Source organism: Pristis pectinata, chromosome 37 (assembly GCF_009764475.1).
Source record: "Pristis pectinata isolate sPriPec2 chromosome 37, sPriPec2.1.pri, whole genome shotgun sequence".
Classification (NCBI taxonomy): Eukaryota; Metazoa; Chordata; class Chondrichthyes; order Rhinopristiformes; family Pristidae; genus Pristis; species Pristis pectinata.
This window is the reverse complement of record NC_067440.1, coordinates 9832865-9851754: the sequence shown is the minus strand read 5'-3', so window position 1 is coordinate 9851754 and position 18890 is coordinate 9832865. Positions and strand designations below refer to the sequence as shown.

The 18890-nt window shown below is 48.2% G+C and overlaps 1 protein-coding gene across 1 annotated transcript; it reads left to right on the top strand.

Moving 5' to 3' along the window:
• The first annotated feature begins 30 nt into the window (after positions 1-30).
• Positions 31-16843, top strand: LOC127586515 (mite allergen Der f 3-like). Its single transcript, XM_052044528.1, has 5 exons — positions 31-85; positions 11966-12152; positions 12735-12991; positions 14607-14740; positions 16463-16843. Exons 1-5 carry the CDS (start codon positions 31-33, stop codon positions 16841-16843), a joined length of 1014 nt encoding a protein of 337 aa, XP_051900488.1.
• The last annotated feature ends 2047 nt before the right edge of the window (positions 16844-18890 follow it).

Below are 18890 nucleotides of genomic sequence, written 5' to 3'. Positions count from 1 at the left end.
AGTCCTGGGAGAGCTCTGACAGCAGGGGAGATGCTCACGTTCTACATCCTCCTCCTGTTACTGAGCATCAAGCACAGCACAGCCGGTAAGTGGCTTAATGTTATGTATGTGAGAAGGGAAGAAAGGTGATCAGTACGTACTGGCACCGATACCATCACACGGCACGCACACGCGTGCACACACACACGCACGCACGCACACGCACACACACACGCACGCACACACATGCACACACACGCATATGCACATACGTGTGCACACACACACGCATACGCACACACGCGCGCACACACACACATGCACACGCACGCACACACACACACATACACATGCACACATAAACACGCACACACACACGCACACACACATATACATGCGCGCGCGCGCACACACACACACACACACACACAGATATTTACACAGGGACATGAACAGGTGTGGATCCACAGATACTGACAGATGTTTGCAGATGTTTAGGCTCCCTTGCACAGCTGGAAGACAATTCCCCCAAAGTTCTGGCCAACATTCCTCCCTCAACCAGCACCTAAAACAAATCATGCAGACACACATTAGCACACACGTGCGCTCATGTTCAACCACAGGTAAACACACAGATACACACACAGAGACATGTATTCATAAGAAGGGAAGTATAGAACAGGAGGATGATATTTAAGCCTTCGCCATGTCCCACCATTCATAGCCTGACCAGTGTCTTACATCCACCAACCCACATCGATCCACATCTATTAATACCACGAGTTAACACGATGTAGAAATCTCAAATTTGAGATTAACAATTGGCCCGGCAGTGATTGCCATTTGGGGAAGCGAGTTCCATATCCACCACGCCCTTCTTGTAGACATGTTTACTAACTTCCCCACTGCAGGACCAGGCCAGTCTCTACTCAGCCTTAAAACTCTTGATCGGCCCTTCCAATCCCCCTTGAAATCATCAGTCAAATCACCCGTTAAACCAGCTCTTCCGGAATTGTAGACCTCATGGTGGCCAATCTTTGCTGCTCTTCTCCCAAAGGATAATATGTTCTCCCTATGATCTAAGCATGACCTGACTGAGACTTTCTCCAGCTCTACCCTTTGAGGTATAACAGCCAGCACTCCATTTACCCCTTAAAGTTATCGTATTCAACTGTGCATGAAGATGGACCCCCAAATCTCTCCAGATCTCCAAGCACTTTGAGTTTTTAGAAAATCTTCCCCTAAATCCAAAAGGAACAGCTCCTACCCTTCATATCTTAGAGTCACAGAGTCACACAGCACAGAACCAGGACCTCTGGCCCAACTGGTCCATGCCGACCAAGATTCCCATTTAAGCCAGCCCCATCTGCCTGCGTTTGGACCATATCCCTTTAAACCTTTCCTATCCATGTACCTGTCCAAATGTCTTTTAAATGTTGTTAATGTCAACTCACTACTTCACCAGCCACCAATTCCATGAGTTTTATCATTAGCTAACAGTCTCTTCTGAGGGATTTTATCATACTTTATGTAAACACCATCCTTGTACGATCCCATGGCCAGTCACCTCTTCAACAAATTCAATCAGTCTCCTGCACCATTTAAACCCATATCAGCTCTCTACGATCAACTGAAAATTTTTAAGCTGTCCTTACAATTACAACAATTGCGGATACAAATACGACATTTAAAAGGCACTTGGACAGCTCCTTGGAAAGGAACAGCACAGGCGGATATGGGCCTAATGCAGGCAAGTAGGATTAGCGTAGATAAACATCACAGTCGGTATGGATGAGACGGGCCATAAGGGTCTGTTTCTGTGCTGCACGACTCTACGATCCATTATAGACTGATAATTTTTCAGAAATAGACTGACAGAAGTTTATAAAATTATGAGAGGCATAGATAAAGTAGACAGCATATTTTTCAAACGTCTAATACTGGAGGACATGCATTTAAGGTGAGAGGGGGAAAGTTTAAAGGAGATGTGCGGGGCAAGTTTTTTTACACAGAGAGTGGTGGGTGCCTGGAACAGGCTACCAGGTGTGGTGGTGGAGGCAGATACAATAACGGTGTTTAAGAGGCTGTTAGATAGACACATGAATATTGGTATTGGTTTATTGGTATTGGTTTATTATTGTCACTTGTACCGGGGTACAGTGAAAAACTTGTCTTGCAAACCGATCGTACAGGTCAATTCATTATACAGTGCAGATGCATTGAGTTAGTACAGAGTGCATTGATGTAGTACAGGTAGAAACAATAACAATACAGAGTAGAGTGTCACAGCTACAGAGAAAGTGCAGTGCAATAAGGTGCAAGGTCACAACAAGGTATATCGTGAGGTCAGAGTCCATCTCATCGTATAAGGGAACCGTTCAATAGTCTTATCACAGTGGGGATATGGATCATGTGCAGGCAGAAGAGACTTAGTTTAATTTGGCATTGTGTTTGGCACAGACATTGTGGGCCGGAGGGCCTGTTCCTGTGCTGTACTGTGTTCTGTGTTCTAATAGAAGTTGGAATGAGCTGCCAGAGGGAGTGGTTGAGGAAGGTACAATAACATCTTTTAAAAGACAGTTGGATGGGTATATGGATAGGAATGTGGGCAAATGGGTCTAGCTTGGACGGGCATTTGGTTGGCATGGACCAGTTGGGCCGAAAGGCCTGTTCCCTGGTGTATGACTCTATGACCCTAGGAGAAGTTACGCTAAACATTGATCTATGAGTCTCCCCAACACACTGATAGAAAAATGATGCACAATTTCCTGATCTCAAGGTCCTGCTTGTGAATCAAGGGCAAATTTAGGGCATCTGTAATGTGCTTTGGAGTGGTATAGGGGGTAAGGTTATGGACTAGTAACAAAACCTAGTGGATCACTGATCAAGGGACATGTGTTTGAATCCCTCTATGGAAGTTGGGAAATTTAAATTCAAATAATTAAATGTCTTGAATTAAAGCTTGTTTTAATCATTGTGAAGCCTTTGATTGTTAAACCAGCATATGGTTCACTAATATCTGTTGGCATTGAAATCTGCCATCTTTACACAGTCTGGGGCTGACTGAAGACCTACAAATCTGGTTGACTCCTAACTTTTTCTTGAGTTCGGGGGCAGTAGGGAAAGGCGATAAATGGCAGTGCTAATGTCCTATGAACCAACCAATGAAAGAGAGGCTGTCTTTTTTCAAAAGCCTGGGGTAGAAATCATTGGTTCCTGGGGATTTATAGGTCATTAATTTGTTTCTTAGTCATCCACTACTAGGACATGAGATGGGTGTCCCTGGAAGGGCAGGCACGATAGTGTAGTGGTTAGAACATAGAACATAGAACAGTACAGCACAATACAGGCCCTTCGGCCCACAATGTTGTGTCAACCTTTAAACCTCCCCTAAGACTATCTAACCCCTTCCTCCCACATATCCCTCTATTTTAAATTCCTCCATATGCTTATCTAGCAACCTCTTGAATTTGACCAATGTACCTGCCTCCACCACCACCCCAGGCAGCGCATTCCATGCCCCAACCACTCTCTGGGTAAAAAACCTCCCTCTGATATCTCCCTTGAACTTCCCACCCATTACTTTAAAACCATGCCCTCTTGTAGTGAGCATTGGTGCCCTGGGAAAGAGGTGCTGGCTGTTCACTCTATCTATTCTTCTTAATATTTTGTACACTTCTATCATGTCTCCTCTCATCCTCCTCCTCTCCAAAGAGTAAAGCCCTAGCTCCCTTAGTCTCTCATCATAATCCATTCTCTCCAAACCAGGCAGCATCCTAGTAAATCTCCTCTGCACCCTTTCCAACGCTTCCACATCCTTCCTATAATGAGGTGACCAGAACTGGACACAGTGCTCTGATTGTGGTCTGACTAGAGTTTTATAGAGCTGCATCATTACCTCACGGCTCCTAAACTTGATCCCACGACTTATGAAAGCTAACACCCCATAAACTTTCTTAACTACCCTATCCACCCGTGAGGCAAGCATAACACTATTACGGCGCCAGCGACCCGGGTTCAATTCCGGCCACTGTCTGTAAGGAGTTTGTACCTTCTCCCCGTGTCTGCTTGGGTTTCTTCCCGGTGCTCCGGTTTCCTCCCACATTCCAAAAATGTACAGGTTAGGAAGTTGTGGGCATGCTATGTTGGCATGGACCAGTTGGGCCGAAGGGCCTGCTTCCCTGGTGTATGACTCTATGACCCTGTGAGAAGTTAAGCTAAACATTGATCCATGAGTCTTCCCAACACACTGACAGAAAAATGGTGCACAATTTCCTGATCGGAAGCATGACAGCACTTGCGGGCTGCCCCCAGAACACTCTACGCAAAAGATGCATTTCACTGTGTGTTTCGATGTACGTGTGACTAATAAAGAAATCTGATCTTATCATCTATTGCCCATCCTTAACTGCCCCTTGAGAAGGTGGGGGTGAGCCTCTTTCTTAAAGGGAAGGCGCTCCCAGGGCACTGTTGCGGAGGGAGTTCCAAGGTTTAGACCCAAGGACGATGAAGGAATGGTGATTATTTCCAGGCTGTGTTCCCATGCACCCACCGCCTTTGTCCCTTTTAGAGGGAAGAGATCGTGGGTTTGGGAGGGGCTGTCGGAACAGACGGGCCGACCTGTAGATGGTTCACACTGCGGCCAGTGGTGGAGGGAGGGAGAGTTTAGAGTGGTGGGTGGGGTGCTGATCAACCACTGCCCTTGATTTAGTAACGTCTTCCTTCCAACATTCCTTTCTGTAAGTACTGACAGAAACCATTCAATACATCTGCTACTTTCCTAGTTTAATTCACAACATCACCGTTCTCATTTTTCAAGGAATTTGCATCGTTCTTGAACACTTTCCCTACATCCCACCTCCCCCCCCAGATATAATTGCTAAAAAAGCCTATATTGATTTTGATTTCCTTTGCGAGGCTGGTTTCACCCTGCGACTCTCTGCTCTGTATCTCTGCAGCCTCCGGACTTAAGCCTTTCTCGGTTTATTTTGGGCACTGTTTCTTTCAGCTTCATGTTGTGCTTTACATCTTTTGTCATCGTGGCTGAATTTTTTTGACAAGTGGAGCTTCTGTCCCTCAGGGAGCGAACTGCATTAAATACCTTTCTGTATGGCTGTGTACACGGATATGCACAGGCAGACAGAGGTAGTCACACACACACACACACACACAGACACACAGACACACAGACAGACACACACACACACACACACACACACACACACACACACACACATGCATATAACCACTGGATTGTCTGGTTGACTAATTGACTAACATCCTTCCAGGGAGGGAAACTGTTGTCCCTACCCACTGTGGCCTGTGTGTGACACCAGACACAATCTGGTCAAACCTTATCCACCTCCTCAGTTCGTTGCCACTGAGGGATCGACGATAAATGCTGGCATTGCTAGTGGCACCCACATCCCTGACCCCAAAAACATAAATTAAATATTCACCTTCTGTCAACCTTAGAATGGATTTTCTGACCGTTGTTACTTTGCAGTTGGTGGGAGCTTGCTGTGTGTAAATTGGCTATGGGTGCCTTATACCACACGTATAAAACTGTCGTTCTGGATGTGCAACACTTTGAGGTGTCCTGGAAGTGTGGAGGGTGCTATAGAAATACAGAGATTATCCTTTTCCCCAACATCCCCAAAAGGTGAATCAAGCAATGCCTTTGAAATGGACAGCCTTTCTTCAGTCAAGGAAAACTGTGCCTCTTTAAGATAAGATATCTTTATTAGTCACATGTACATTGAAACACACAGTGAAATGCATCTTTTGCGTAGAGTGTTCTGGGGGGCAGCCCGCAAGTGTCGCCACGCTTCCGGCGCCAACATAGCACGCCCACAACTTCCTAATCCGTACATCTTTGGAATGTGGGAGGAAACCGGAGCACCCGGAGGAAACCCACGCAGACACGGGGAGAACATACAAACTCCTTACAGACAGCAGCGGGAATTGAACCCGGGTCACTGGCGCTGTAACAGCGTTACGCTAACCGCTACACTACCGTGCCTGCCCGGAGACACCATGTCTTTAATAATGTCCCTTTAATAACAATATCCTTTAATAAAAGCAGTAGATTTGGAAATATCCCATAAATGGACACAGTGTCTCTTTAACTGAGGCAGTGTCCTGTTAATGGACACAGTGTGCCTTTAATGTTGATCCGACTTAATGAAGACAATGTCCCTTTGAAGGACACAGTGTGCCTTTAATGTTGATCCCCTATAAGGAAGACAGTGCCTTTGTAATGGAGCTAATGGGCTACGGAGACATCCCTTTAATAGTGATCTCCTTCAACGTAGACACTGCCCCTTTAAAGGAGACATTGGCTTTTCGATGGAAATGGTGCCCCTTAAATGAAAGCATTTTTAATTATGGCTCTCTTAATGATCGACCTCCCTCCTGCTTCCCTAGTTTGTAGCCTTTGAAGGCAAAGGTAAGACCACCCTCAGAGACCTCCAGGATGCCAATTAGACAGCAAGCATTGAAGCTCTCTCTCTGGGTTGACAAGAGGAAGCTGAAGGCCTCCCTTTGTGCTGCTGAAGACCCCCACTGCCATCAAATCGAGTTTATTGTCAGCTGCACAAGTCCATGTGTGCACAGGTGCATTGGAGAACTTGCCGCAGCATCACAGGCACAGAGCATCAGATAAGCAGCAAAAAGTATACAAGAAAGAACACAGTTAGGACAAGAAGAAAACAAGGTCCATTGTAGTGCAAAGTGGTCACAATGTTGCTATACTGAGGCAGTGATTAGGGTTGTGCTGGTTGGTTCAAGAACCAAATGGTTGAAGGGAAGTAGCTGTTCCTGAACCTGGTGGTGTGGGACTTCAGGCTTCTGTACCTCCTGCCCGGTGGGAGCTGCGAGAAGATGGCACGGCCCGGATGGTGGGGATCTTTGATGATGGATGTTGCCTTCTTGAGGCAGCACCTCCTGTAGATACTCCTGATGGTGGGGAGGGATGTCCCCGTGATGTATTGGGCTAAGTCTACTACTCTCTGCAGCTTCTTGTGTTCCTGCAAATTCGAATTGCCTTACCAGACCCTGATGCAACCAGTCAGGATACTTTCAACAGAACATCTGTAGAAGTTTATTAGAGGGTTCGGTGACAAGCCGAACCTCCTAAGAAAGTAGAGACGCTGGCGAGCCTTCCTTGTGATTGCATCTGTGTGCTGGGCCCAGGACAGGTCGTCTGATATAGAACAGTACAGCACAGAACAGGCCCTTCAGCCCTCAATGTTGTGCTGACATAGTTATCCCCTCCTGCCTACAGAATGCCCATATCCCTCTATTTTCCTCTCATTCATGTACCCATCCAAGCCCCTCATAAAAGTCCCCAGTGAATTTACCATCACCACCCTATCAGCCAGCACATTCCAGGCATCCACCACTCTCTCAGTAAAAAAATGTACCCCTCACGTCTGTTCTGAACCTACCCCCTCTCACCTTAAACGCATGCCCTCTGGTATTGGATCGCTCAATAATGGGAAAAGATATTGCTTGTCCACCCTATCTATGCCCCTCATAATTTTATACACTTCCAACAGATCACCCCTCAGCCTCTGCCGCTCCAGAGAAAAGAGCCCAAGTTTGTCCAGCCTCTCCTGATAGCACACGCCCTCCAATCCAGGCAGCATCCTAGTAAACCTCCTCTGCACCCTCTCTAAAGCCATGTCATCCTTCTTGCAGTGAGGTGACCAGAATAGCACACAATACTCTAAATGCAGCCTAACCAGTGTTCTATAGAGATGCATCATGACTCCTGTACTTCAAACTGGGGTAGGCACGGTAGTGTAGCAGTTAGCATAACGCTTTACAGCACCAGCAACCCGGGTAAAATTCCCGCTGCTGTCTGTAAGGAGTTTGTACGTTCTCCCCGTGTCTGCATGGGTTTCCTCCGGGTGCTCCGGTTTCTTCCCACATTCGAAAGACGTACGGGTTAGGAAGTTGTGGGCATGCTATGTTGGCGCTGGAAGTGTGGCGACACTTGCGGGCTGCCCCCCAGAACACTCTATGCAAAAGATGCATTTCACTGTGTGTTTTGATGTACATGTGACTAATAAAGAAAGCTTATCTTATAAGTACATATTTATAGTGGGAGCACATTGTAACTGATAAGACACATCTGCAGGTTCAAACACCTTTGTTGGGACAAACTAATTCACATGAAAGGTCTAAAAGCCACTGAGGACAGAGAACCAGTCACGCAATGCTGTGATGGCTGACTCTCTTAAGTACACAAATACCCCAGTTATCGATAGAGCAAATATGCCATGACCATGTCTGATATGTGAAGTGACAAAAATGAGTCTGGTCTCCCAACACTCCTTGATCTCTGGAAGAAGGGTGCAAAATAACTGAGTTTGATGTGCCTTGTTTGATGTCGGCCAATTAACAGAGCCCCATTGATTTACATTTGGCTGATGCAGACCAAAACTTCACTTTGCAAACCATATCTCTGGAGCAGCCAGCCCCCTGCTGTGGGGCAAAGCCGTCCTTTGCAAAGCCGTTGTTTGCAAAGTCGTCCTTTTAACGTCAACCTGATTACAGATTGCAATTTACATTAAGAACTGAAGACTGGTTCTTGTCTGAATTAATGTCTGCTATCCATAATTTCACAGCTCCAGAATGATCCCTAACAGTGTGTATATACAAATGTTCATTTGTGTACGTGTGTGGGGTGTGTGCTTGTGTGTGAAGATGTGTTTGTATGTGTATATGAAAGCATATGCATATATTTGCATATCTGTGTGATATGTGGGCATGTTTCTGTTTTCACGTATGTATGTGTGTGTGTGTGTGTGTGTGTGTGTGTCTGGTTGTGTATGTTTCTTGTGTGTGTATGTGCATGTGTGTTTGTGCATGTTGTTTGTGTATTTGTGTATGTTGTCTGTGTGTGTGTTTGTGTATGTTGATTGTGTGTATGTTGTGTGTGTGTATGTTGTTTGTGTATGATTTTGTGTGTGTGTGTGAGAGTGTGTGTATGTGAGTGTGTGTGAGAGTGTGTGTGCGCGTGTGTGTGTGCACATGTGTGTGTGAGTGTGTGTGCATGTGTGTATGAGTGTGTGTGTGCACGTGTGTGCGTGTGTGAGTGTGTGTGTATGTGAGTGTGTGTGAGAGTGTGTGTGCGCGTGTGTGTGTGCACATGTGTGTGTGAGTGTGTGTGCATGTGTGCATGTGTGTATGAGTGTGTGTGTGCACGTGTGTGTGTGTGTGTGTGTGTGTGTGTGTGTGTGTGTGACTACCTCTGTCTGCCTGTGAGAAATCCCTCATTTTTCATTTTTTTAAAACTAACTTTAATTGAATCTTTTGATATGACCAGAGTGATTTCAATATCAGTGATGGGACAGGGTTGCAAGAGGTGTGGGGGATCCCGGGGTGGAATTTGGTTTTGTTTTGAAAGGGACGGAACAGCCAGGGTGGAGGGGGGATCTCCCCCTCCGATCAGGGGAGTCCAGAGCCATGGGGAGGGGTGAAACCAGAGTGAATCTGGGAAAGCAGCTGGCAGGGTGGAGCCCCTCTGTGACCTTGGATCACCCTGAGATCAGCGAGAACGTGGCCACCCTCGGGGGAGCTGAGGCTTGAGGGGCATGGGATTGGGTGGTAAATTGCCCACAATCTCACTGAACGCTAGAACAGGCAGGTGGGGCCAAACTCCCTCATCCTGGTCCTGAGGTGGGACGAGGGGCAGCGTGGCCCTCAGAACCAAACTGGAAAAATATTTACTGGGAAGAGAGGGAGAGGGAGAGCCGGACGGGGGAGAGACTGGGGAGAAACAGATGGGGGGAAGAGACACAGACAGAGAAAAGGGGGGGAGTTTGGAGTCCATTTATTCAATATTTCCATATGATATAAGCTGACCTTTTTCAAATCCTTTTCGATAACCCTTGAGTGCAGAGGAGCAGAGTTGACGACATAGTAATGTTTCTTTTAATTGAAGAAATATCAGTCCAGTTTTTTTTGGTTTCTTTTGGTTTATTATCAATTTTTTTTGATTTGGGGGTTCTTTTCTCATATAATTAAATCTCTTTTCAATTTTCCTTTTGTATTACGTTCACTTAATAAGAGAGTGGGAGGTCTAGATTACTTTTTTTTTACTCCTTGTGACTATATACATTAACTGTTATGATCGTTATCCTGAAATCTTTGCACCAGATGTACAATTACCAAAGTTATATATATTAATTTGTACTAATTTGAAAATTGTTAAAAATATTGAAAAAGAAAGAAAAGGGGCAGAGAGCAGACAGTGGAGGGAGAGACAAAGGAAAGAGACAGACGGTCGAGAGGAAGAGAGAGAGGTGGGAAAGGGAGAGAAAAGGGGAGAGAGAGAGAAAGGAGGAGCGAGTGGTGAAGAGCCAATACTGGTGTGTGGATCAAATGACCTTCTTTATTGGTCTCAGAATGTCAGGAAGGCAGGGACCCGAGGCAGTGCTTCAGGCAGACCAGCTGGGGGCAGCAGAGACCCTGTTCCCCAACCAGGTCTCAAGCCTGAGACAGGAGGTTGTCCCCTGAGACAGGCAGTCACACCCCCAGTGTAAGGCAGGCAAACCCTGCAGCCTGTCCCCTGCTAACAAGGCAGCAACATGACACATCGTGTTTAGGGCACTGTTAGGGATAATTCTTCTTATTTACTAATTATTCAGCTAGGTGTAACCATTCTGTTAGGTATCCTTGTTCCAAAGTGTCTTACAGCCAAAAAGAATGCACATTTTGCAGCTCCCTGCTCCATAATAATGTAGGAAACGCAGCAGGTAGAGGCGCTGCCTCACAGCTCCAGAGTCCCAGGTTTGATCCTAACCTCCGGCGCTGTGTGTGTGTGTCTGTGTGTGTCTGTGTGTGTCTGTGTGTATGGAGTTTGCACGTTCTCCCTGTGACTGTGCGGGTGCTCCGGTTCCCTCCCACATCCCAACGACGTGCGGGGTCGGTGACTTAATCGGCCACTGTGAATTGCCCCCCTAGTGTGTGGGTGAGGGGGTAGAATCTGGGGGGAGTTGGTGGGAATGTGGGGAGGATGGGTTACAGGAAAAATTACTGGGGGGGGGGTGGAATTGCTCTGTTTGTTAGTTAATTAATTTATTGTCACATACACCAGGGTGCAATGAAATTCCTGGTTAGTGTAAAGCTCACAGTAAACAGTGTACATGATAGTTCAAGTTCGAGTTCAAGCTTATTGCCATAGGCAATAAAACAGGGTATAAATGCCATGAAAATTAGCTCTCTGGAATGCGCTGCCAGGGGTGGTGGTGGAGGCAGATATGATGAGACTCTTAGATAGGCACAGTAATGCGCAGAGAAGGGAGGGATATGGACCATGTGCAGGCAGATTAGGTGCTATTAGCTTAATTAGTCGGGTACAACGTTGTGGGCCAAAAGGCCTGTTCCTGTGCTGTACTGTTTGATGCTCTAAGTCTGATAGCAGTGGGGTAGAAGCTATTCTCGAGTCTGGATGTAGGGCTTTCAAGCTCCTGTATCTTCTCCCAGAAGGTGGAAGGGAGAAAAGGGGAATGGCCAGGGTAACAGGCATCCCTGAGGACACTGCTAGCCTTCCTGAAGCAACACAACTCTGTGAGCTAGCATAGACTCGATGGCCCGAATGGCTTCCTTCTTTGTCGTAAGGAAATTTGGAAGCAGCAAACGACCCTGTTTTCGGGGGCAGGGAGAGAGACCTCATCAGGCAGACTCCGTCTACTTGCCTTCTGATGAATGTGTGAGGTTCCACATGAAGGGAGGGGCTTCAGCGAGCACCAGTGGGTGACAGTGCGGCACACCCCCTGCTGCTGCACAGGAGCACCAGTCGAGAGGATCGGTGACCCTGGTGTCGGAGCCCAAAACCTCCTGACTCAAGGGTTGGTGGGGGGGGGGGGGTGCACAAGGCAGAGTCCCAGCAGGCCAGAGGGGTAGCAGGAGAGGAGGAGGTAGGAGCCAGCAGAAGGGCCGAGCGGTCTTCCCTCTGTAACTTCTGTGCTTTCAGGCTCGGCGGAGAAGACCCACCAGCGGCCAAAGAGGTTGAATCCGCAGATCATTGGAGGCAGCGACTCCAGGCCAGGAGACTGGCCCTGGCAGGTCAGCGTGCAGAAGGACAAGACACACATCTGTGGAGGATCCATACTGGACAGTTGGTGGGTGTTAACCGCAGCACACTGCGTCAGGAAACTGAGGTGAGAACCATCAGGAGATTCCAGTAACCACATCAGTGAATCTCCCACTCTCTCTCTCTCAGGGGGAGATCTGTACATTGACCGGTATCTCTCAGTCCCTCTCTCTCAGGGGAATATCTGTACACTAACCAGTGTCTGTCAGTCCCCCTCTCTCAAGGTTATATCTGTACACTGACTGGTATCTTCTCAGTCCCTCTCTCTCAGTGGGGATATCTGTACACTGACCGGCGTGTCTCAATCCCTCCCTCCCACTCCCAGCCTATATGCAGTGGACTCATCAGCTGCTGGAGGTAGGTTTTGTTCTTGCAGTTTCCATATTGGGAAGGTCAGTCTACCCATCCCAAGGAAGGCCTTGGGATGGGTAGACTGACCTTCCCAATATGGAACCTGCCAAGACCCTCTTTTTCTCCAGCCTGTTTTGGGACCACCGAGATCTCCCTCCATCCCCAGAGCCCTTCCAAGTGTCGGATTGCTGTAGATTCCCGGATGGTCCCGGATGCGTTAGCTTGTACTGGACTGACAGTACCTGTAAGGAGGGGGTGTCACCAGGACGATGGGTAACTATGATCTCTCCCCCTGCAGGGCGGATCACATCTCGGTGAATATGGGGACGATTAACCTCAGACGCAATGGGGGAGAGAGGCACAAGGTGGCAGAAGTCAGGGTTCACCCTGACTTCAACCTTTCCACCTTCGAGGCAGACGCGGCCCTGCTCCAGGTGAAGCCTCGCATCAAGTTCAGTCAGAGCCAGGACCCAGTGCTGCTGCCTCCAGACGAAGAGATGGACACCAGCTCCTGGGCACCCTGCTTTGTCATCGGATGGGGTGTGACCAGAAACGGTGAGGTCCCTGCCCAGCCATTCAACGGTCAAGGGAACGGCCGGGACTGAACCACATGCTGGGATCCAATCCAGGGCTTCCGTGGTTTATATATGGAATATCTGGGAATGAGGAACAGTCTGGGATCCAGTCCAGGGGTTTGGTAGTTTATATATAGCAAATCAGGGAATGAGGGACAGGCTGGGATCTAATCTGGGGGTTTGGCGAGATACCTGGGAGTGAGTCTAATGGTGGGGGTTTTCAGGGAGTTTATTTATGGAATAGACGGTCCCCGGGAGTGAGTTACAGGCTGTGAACAACCATGGGGCTTTGTGGGGTTTATATATTGAACATAGGATCCCTAGGACTGAGCTACAGACTGGGATCTAATCCAGGGGTTCAGGAGGTTGATATATAGAATAACAGATCTCTGGGAGTGGGTTATAGACTGGGATCCAGTCAAGAGGTTTTCAGGGATTTATAGGTACCTGGAAATGAGATACCTGCTGGGGTTCAGTGGAGGGGCTTGGAGCTTATCTCATTGCCACACTGCAAGCGATGCACTCATCTCGTGACTGAACAAAAAAAGAAATCCCCTCCATCCGTCATCCTCCAATCCTCTTTCCGAATCTTGATCCCTGCCTTACACACTCCAACTACTCACCCACCTTCACACACACACACACACACACACACACACACACACACACACACACACACTCACACACTTATACGCACGCACGTACACACACACACGCACACACACACTCTCACACTTATACGCACGCACACGCACACACACACACAGTCATATACACACTTGCATTCACTCACACACACTCATATTCACACACACACCCATCCTCACACTCATTCACCCACATGCACACTCTCTTGCACGCTCTCACACAACTTCACTCACACTTACACACTTTTACACACATTCACACTCTCACCCACAGCTAAACTCTGACACCTCACAGACACACACACGTTCACATGTACACCTACACTTGTTCACACATGCAATCATGCACACACAAACTCACTTATTCACACACACTCACTCTTTCAGACACACATTTGCACACAGTCTGTCACACATATGTTCACACATATCTATTCACACACTCACACGTGCGTGTTCACACACATTCACACACATGCACTCACACGCGCACACTCATTCACACTCTCACACACATTCATTCATTGATACACACACTCTCTCACACATGCAGACACACACCCTGTCTCTCACACACATTGTCTCTCACACACAGTTACATACACACACGCACACACACGCTGTCTCACACACACACTCTGCCTCTCACACACAATCGCTCTCACACACACACAAACACACACACACTGTCTCACACACACACACTGTCTCTCATACACGCATACTCTGTCTCACACACACACACTCTCACACACAATCTCTCTCTCACACTCTATCTCTCTCTCACACATACATACAGTCTCTCTCACACACATGTACACTCTCTCTCTCTCTCTCTCTCTCTCTCTCTCTCTCACACACACACACACACACACACACACACGTTCACACACATCCCTTTCCCCGGCCTGGATTTCCTCTGCGTCCTTACCCACCTCCTATCCCCAGAGAAGCGACCGGCCATCCTGCAGGAGGTGGAGGTGGAGCTGATCGACTGGCAGCACTGCCAGAAGTGGGCGCCCGGGATCACCGAGAACATGGTGTGCGCCGGCTTCGAGGAAGGCGGGAGAGACGCCTGCCAGGTAACGGGGAGGGTGGGGGTGGTGCGGGGAGGGGGAGAGAGGCCCTTCTCTCCCCTACACCATAGATCCTTTGCGTGGCGCATTGGTGTCCAACACATGGCGTAGGATGTTATTGTGCAAACACACGCACACACGTGTGTGTGACCCGTGTGCACGTCACTCCCAGTGTCCTGTAGTTTAGTTTCCCCATCTTTTGATGGCTCCAGATCCCATTTCTCTCCTATTTACTGCTCCCCGCAGCAGGACCTTCTGCCCATCCTGTCCATGCTAACCACCAAGTGCCCTTCACTTAGCTGGCACCTTGAGACACCCATCAGCGTCCACACCCACCCAGAATTCCGCCACTTGTGTCACGATGACTCCCCCTCTGATCGTCACCATTCCTTTCCTTCTCCCTGCCCCTCCTCCCTTCCTTTCTGACTCTCACCAACCCTGATGAAACATCTTCTCTGTGCTTCTCCCACAGCTGCTGCCCGACCTGTGGGTTATTTCCCACATTCTCTGTTTTTTTTAATCTCGGACTTGCAGCAGCTGCAGTATTTTGCTCCTTCAGATTCACGCCAAAATAAACCAAACATTATAACTCTCATCAACAAGAACCTTCCTCCAGTCTACAAGAAGAAGTCTGCAGATATCCTGGGAAGGTCAGATTTGCTGGACAGGGGCTGTACTAGTTCCTCGAGCCCATTCAGTGATCCATATTTCCTTAAAACTTCGAAGGAGGATATTTGGCCCGTTTAGTCTGTGCCAGCTCACATTCCTCCACTAACTTCCCCTGTAACTTCTTCTCCCCACATTCCCATCAACTTCCCCCAGATTCCACCCTTTCCCCACACACCAGTGAACAACTTACAGCGGCCAATTAACCCACCGACCCAGCACGTCTTTGGGATGTTCCCGGGGGAAACCCACGCGGACACAGGGAGAAGGTGCAAACTCCACACACACAGACAGCGCCGGAGGTCCGGATTGAACCCGGGTCTCTTGGAGCTGCGAGGTAGCTGGTCTACCCACTGCGCCACCGCTGCTTCATGTACTCATTCTGATGAAGGGTATTCGACCTGAAACATCAACTGTTTCTCTCTCTACAGAGGCTGCCTGACCTGCTGACTACCCAAAGCATTTTCTATCTTTATTCTGCAGATCTGCCCATTCCCTTATCCCTGTTTAAATTTTTATCAATCTCACTTTTCAAACTAATATTTGCCCCAGCGTCCTTTGAGGGAAGCTCTCTGCCTGTGCAAGTGCTAAGGGATTTCATTCCTAAAACTCTAGCTCAAAATGGAAAGCCTGGATACAGTGGACGTGGAGAGGATGTTTCCATCAGTAGGAGAGTCCAGGATCCGAGGGCACAGCCTCAGAATAAATGGACGTCCCTTTAGAACTGAGATGAGGAGGAATTTCTTCAGCCGGAGGGCGGTGAACCTGTGGAATTCATTGCCACGGAGAGTGGTGGAGGCCAAGTCATTGGGTGTAGAGATTGACAGGTTCTTGATGGGAAAGGGGGTTAAGGGCTATGGGGAGAAGGCGGGAGAATGGGGTTGAAAAAAAATCAGCCAATATAGAATGGTGGAGCAGACTCGATGGGCCGAATGGCCTAATACTACTCCTATATGTTATGGTCTAAGTTTTGGACCCTGCTCAATCATCCTCGAAGCCTTGGTGGGTTGGGGAAGTTCAAAGGTTTTCTACGGACGCTCAATCCGGCTGATTCCTTCCCAGGGTGACAGTGGCGGTCCGTTGATGTGCCAGGGTCCAAACTCGGAATCGTGGATACAGATCGGGATTGTGAGCTGGGGGAGCGGCTGTGGAGAGTCCCGAAGCCCAGGGGTATACACGCTGCTGTCAAAGTACGTCGACTGGATCAAGAACTCGACCTCTGAGGCGGGTAAACCTTACACCCCCAGGCGGGAAAACACAAACAAGCCATCGAGAGAAGAATCGGACCCAAACTCTACACCCGAGCTCATGGCGATCTTCAGAAGGGAGATGAATCAGAGTGTGGCTGAATCTTTCACCATCTCAGGAAGCTGTCGAATCAGAGCCTTCCTCTCAATGATTACAGTTACCTGGAGAATTCTGATCTACATGATTGATGAATAAACTGTGTAATGCTAACAAGAGACTAACGCCACTCCCTCTACACTCTCCCATCACACACTCCCGGGGTCAGACAGAGTGAAGCTCCCTCTATACCATCCTATCACACACTCCCAGGGTCCGACACAGAGTGAAGCTCCCTCTAAACCGTCCCATCACACACTCCCAGGGTCAGACAGTGAAGCTCCCTCTGTACCATCCTATCACACACTCCCAGGGTCCGACACAGAGTGAAGCTCCCTCTACACTGTCCCATCAAGGCCTCTCCATGGCTTCCCCTACACGTCCTCTGTCGCTTCTCAAGGTGCTCACAAAACACTGGAGCTCCTAACAACAACCACTTGCATTTGTATAGCTCCATTAGAGTCACAAGAGCCTCAACAAATAAAATTCACCACCAAGCCACATAAGGAGTTGGATGAGAGAGTCAGGCTTTGAAGCGGATAAGAGTTGGGGAGCTTAGGGCCTGAGGCAAGACTCCCAGTGACAGAGTAACAAAATCCAGGGAGTGTGAGGCAGCCAGGTTCCTGGAGGGCAGGGCTCTTGAGAGGTTCAATTTTGGTAGATTAGCGACATGTAGAGGTGAGGGTCCATGGAGCAACTTGAAAACAAAGCTGAGAATTTTGGTATCGAGACATTTTCCAGAAGTCTGTTACATTTGGAAAAACGATAGCTTTGCAAAGAAGGTTCTTGTTCATAAATCCAACTCAGATAAACCAACACCAATTAGCAGAATGAGATGCATTTAATTCTGCTTTTTATTTGCAATTAGTTTGATTAAAACAACTGTGAATTAGCATCCTGAAAGCTATTATGATCTAATTGCAGGCATAGGTTTGCAAATGATCTCCCAGAAGGATCTTGAATCGTCTCTTAACCGAAGATCCTATTTACGTTTGGGGAGCATTCTTAGCCAAAGCTTTCCATTTTTGGTGTAGCTCCAAGAGACTGCTGCTGAGTTTGGGAAGCAGGAAGTGCGATTGGCAAAGGGGAAGAAAGTTTGTGACTACAGGGAGATAGGCAGGTGGTGCAGTTGGTAAAGCCACTGCCTCACAGTTCCTCCGACCAGGGTTCGATCCCGACCTCCGACGCTGTCTGTGTGTGGGAGTTTACACGTTCTCCCTGTGACCATGTGGGTTCCCCCTGGGTGCTCCGGTTTCCTCCCACAAGTTAGTTAATTGGCCACTGTAAATTACCCCTAGAGTAGGTGGGTGGTAGAATGTGGGGAAATGGGATTAGTGTATGATTATATAAATAGGTGCTTGGTGGTCAGTATGGTCTCGATGGGCCGAAGGGCATGTTTCCGTGCTGTATCTCACTATAATTCCATGATTCTGTGAACCAGGGGCTGGTTAGGTTGGGAACGACACAGTGGCTGCCTCCCAGCTCCGGAGACCCAGGTTCGATCCCGACCTCCGGCGCTGTGTGTGTGTGTGTGTGTGTGTGTGTGTGTGTGTGTGTGTGTGTGTGTGTGTGTGTGTGTGTGTGTGTGGAGTTTGCACGTTCTCCCCATGACCGCGTGGGTTTCCCCCGGGGGCTCTGGTTCCCTCCCACATCCTAAACAACATGCAGCTTGGTGGGTTAACTGGCCGCTGTAAATTGCCCCCTTGTGTGTGGGTGAGGGGCAAGATCTGTGCAGGTGGACATGTGGGAGTGAGTGCGTTGCAGGGAAATAGATGGGGGAAATGGGAGTGATGGGATTGTTTTGAGAGCCGGCATAGACTTGATGGGCTGAGCGGCCTCCCACACGACAATAATACATGAAGATACAAGACAATGAATAAAAGAAGGATGAGGTTACATGTTTATGTAGGGCAACAAAGGTGAGGGAGTAATGGCAGTGTACTAAGTATAAAGGAAGAGAGAGACCTCAGCATGCATGCTCCCAGATCCCTGATACAACAGGACAGATAAGGTGGTTAAGGAGGTGTACGGGATACAAGAGTACAGGGTGGGAAGGGTCATTAAATTTGCTTCTCTCTCCACAGATGCTGCCTGACCTGCTGAGTATTCCCAACACTTATTTTTTATCATTGCCTGAACCACAGCA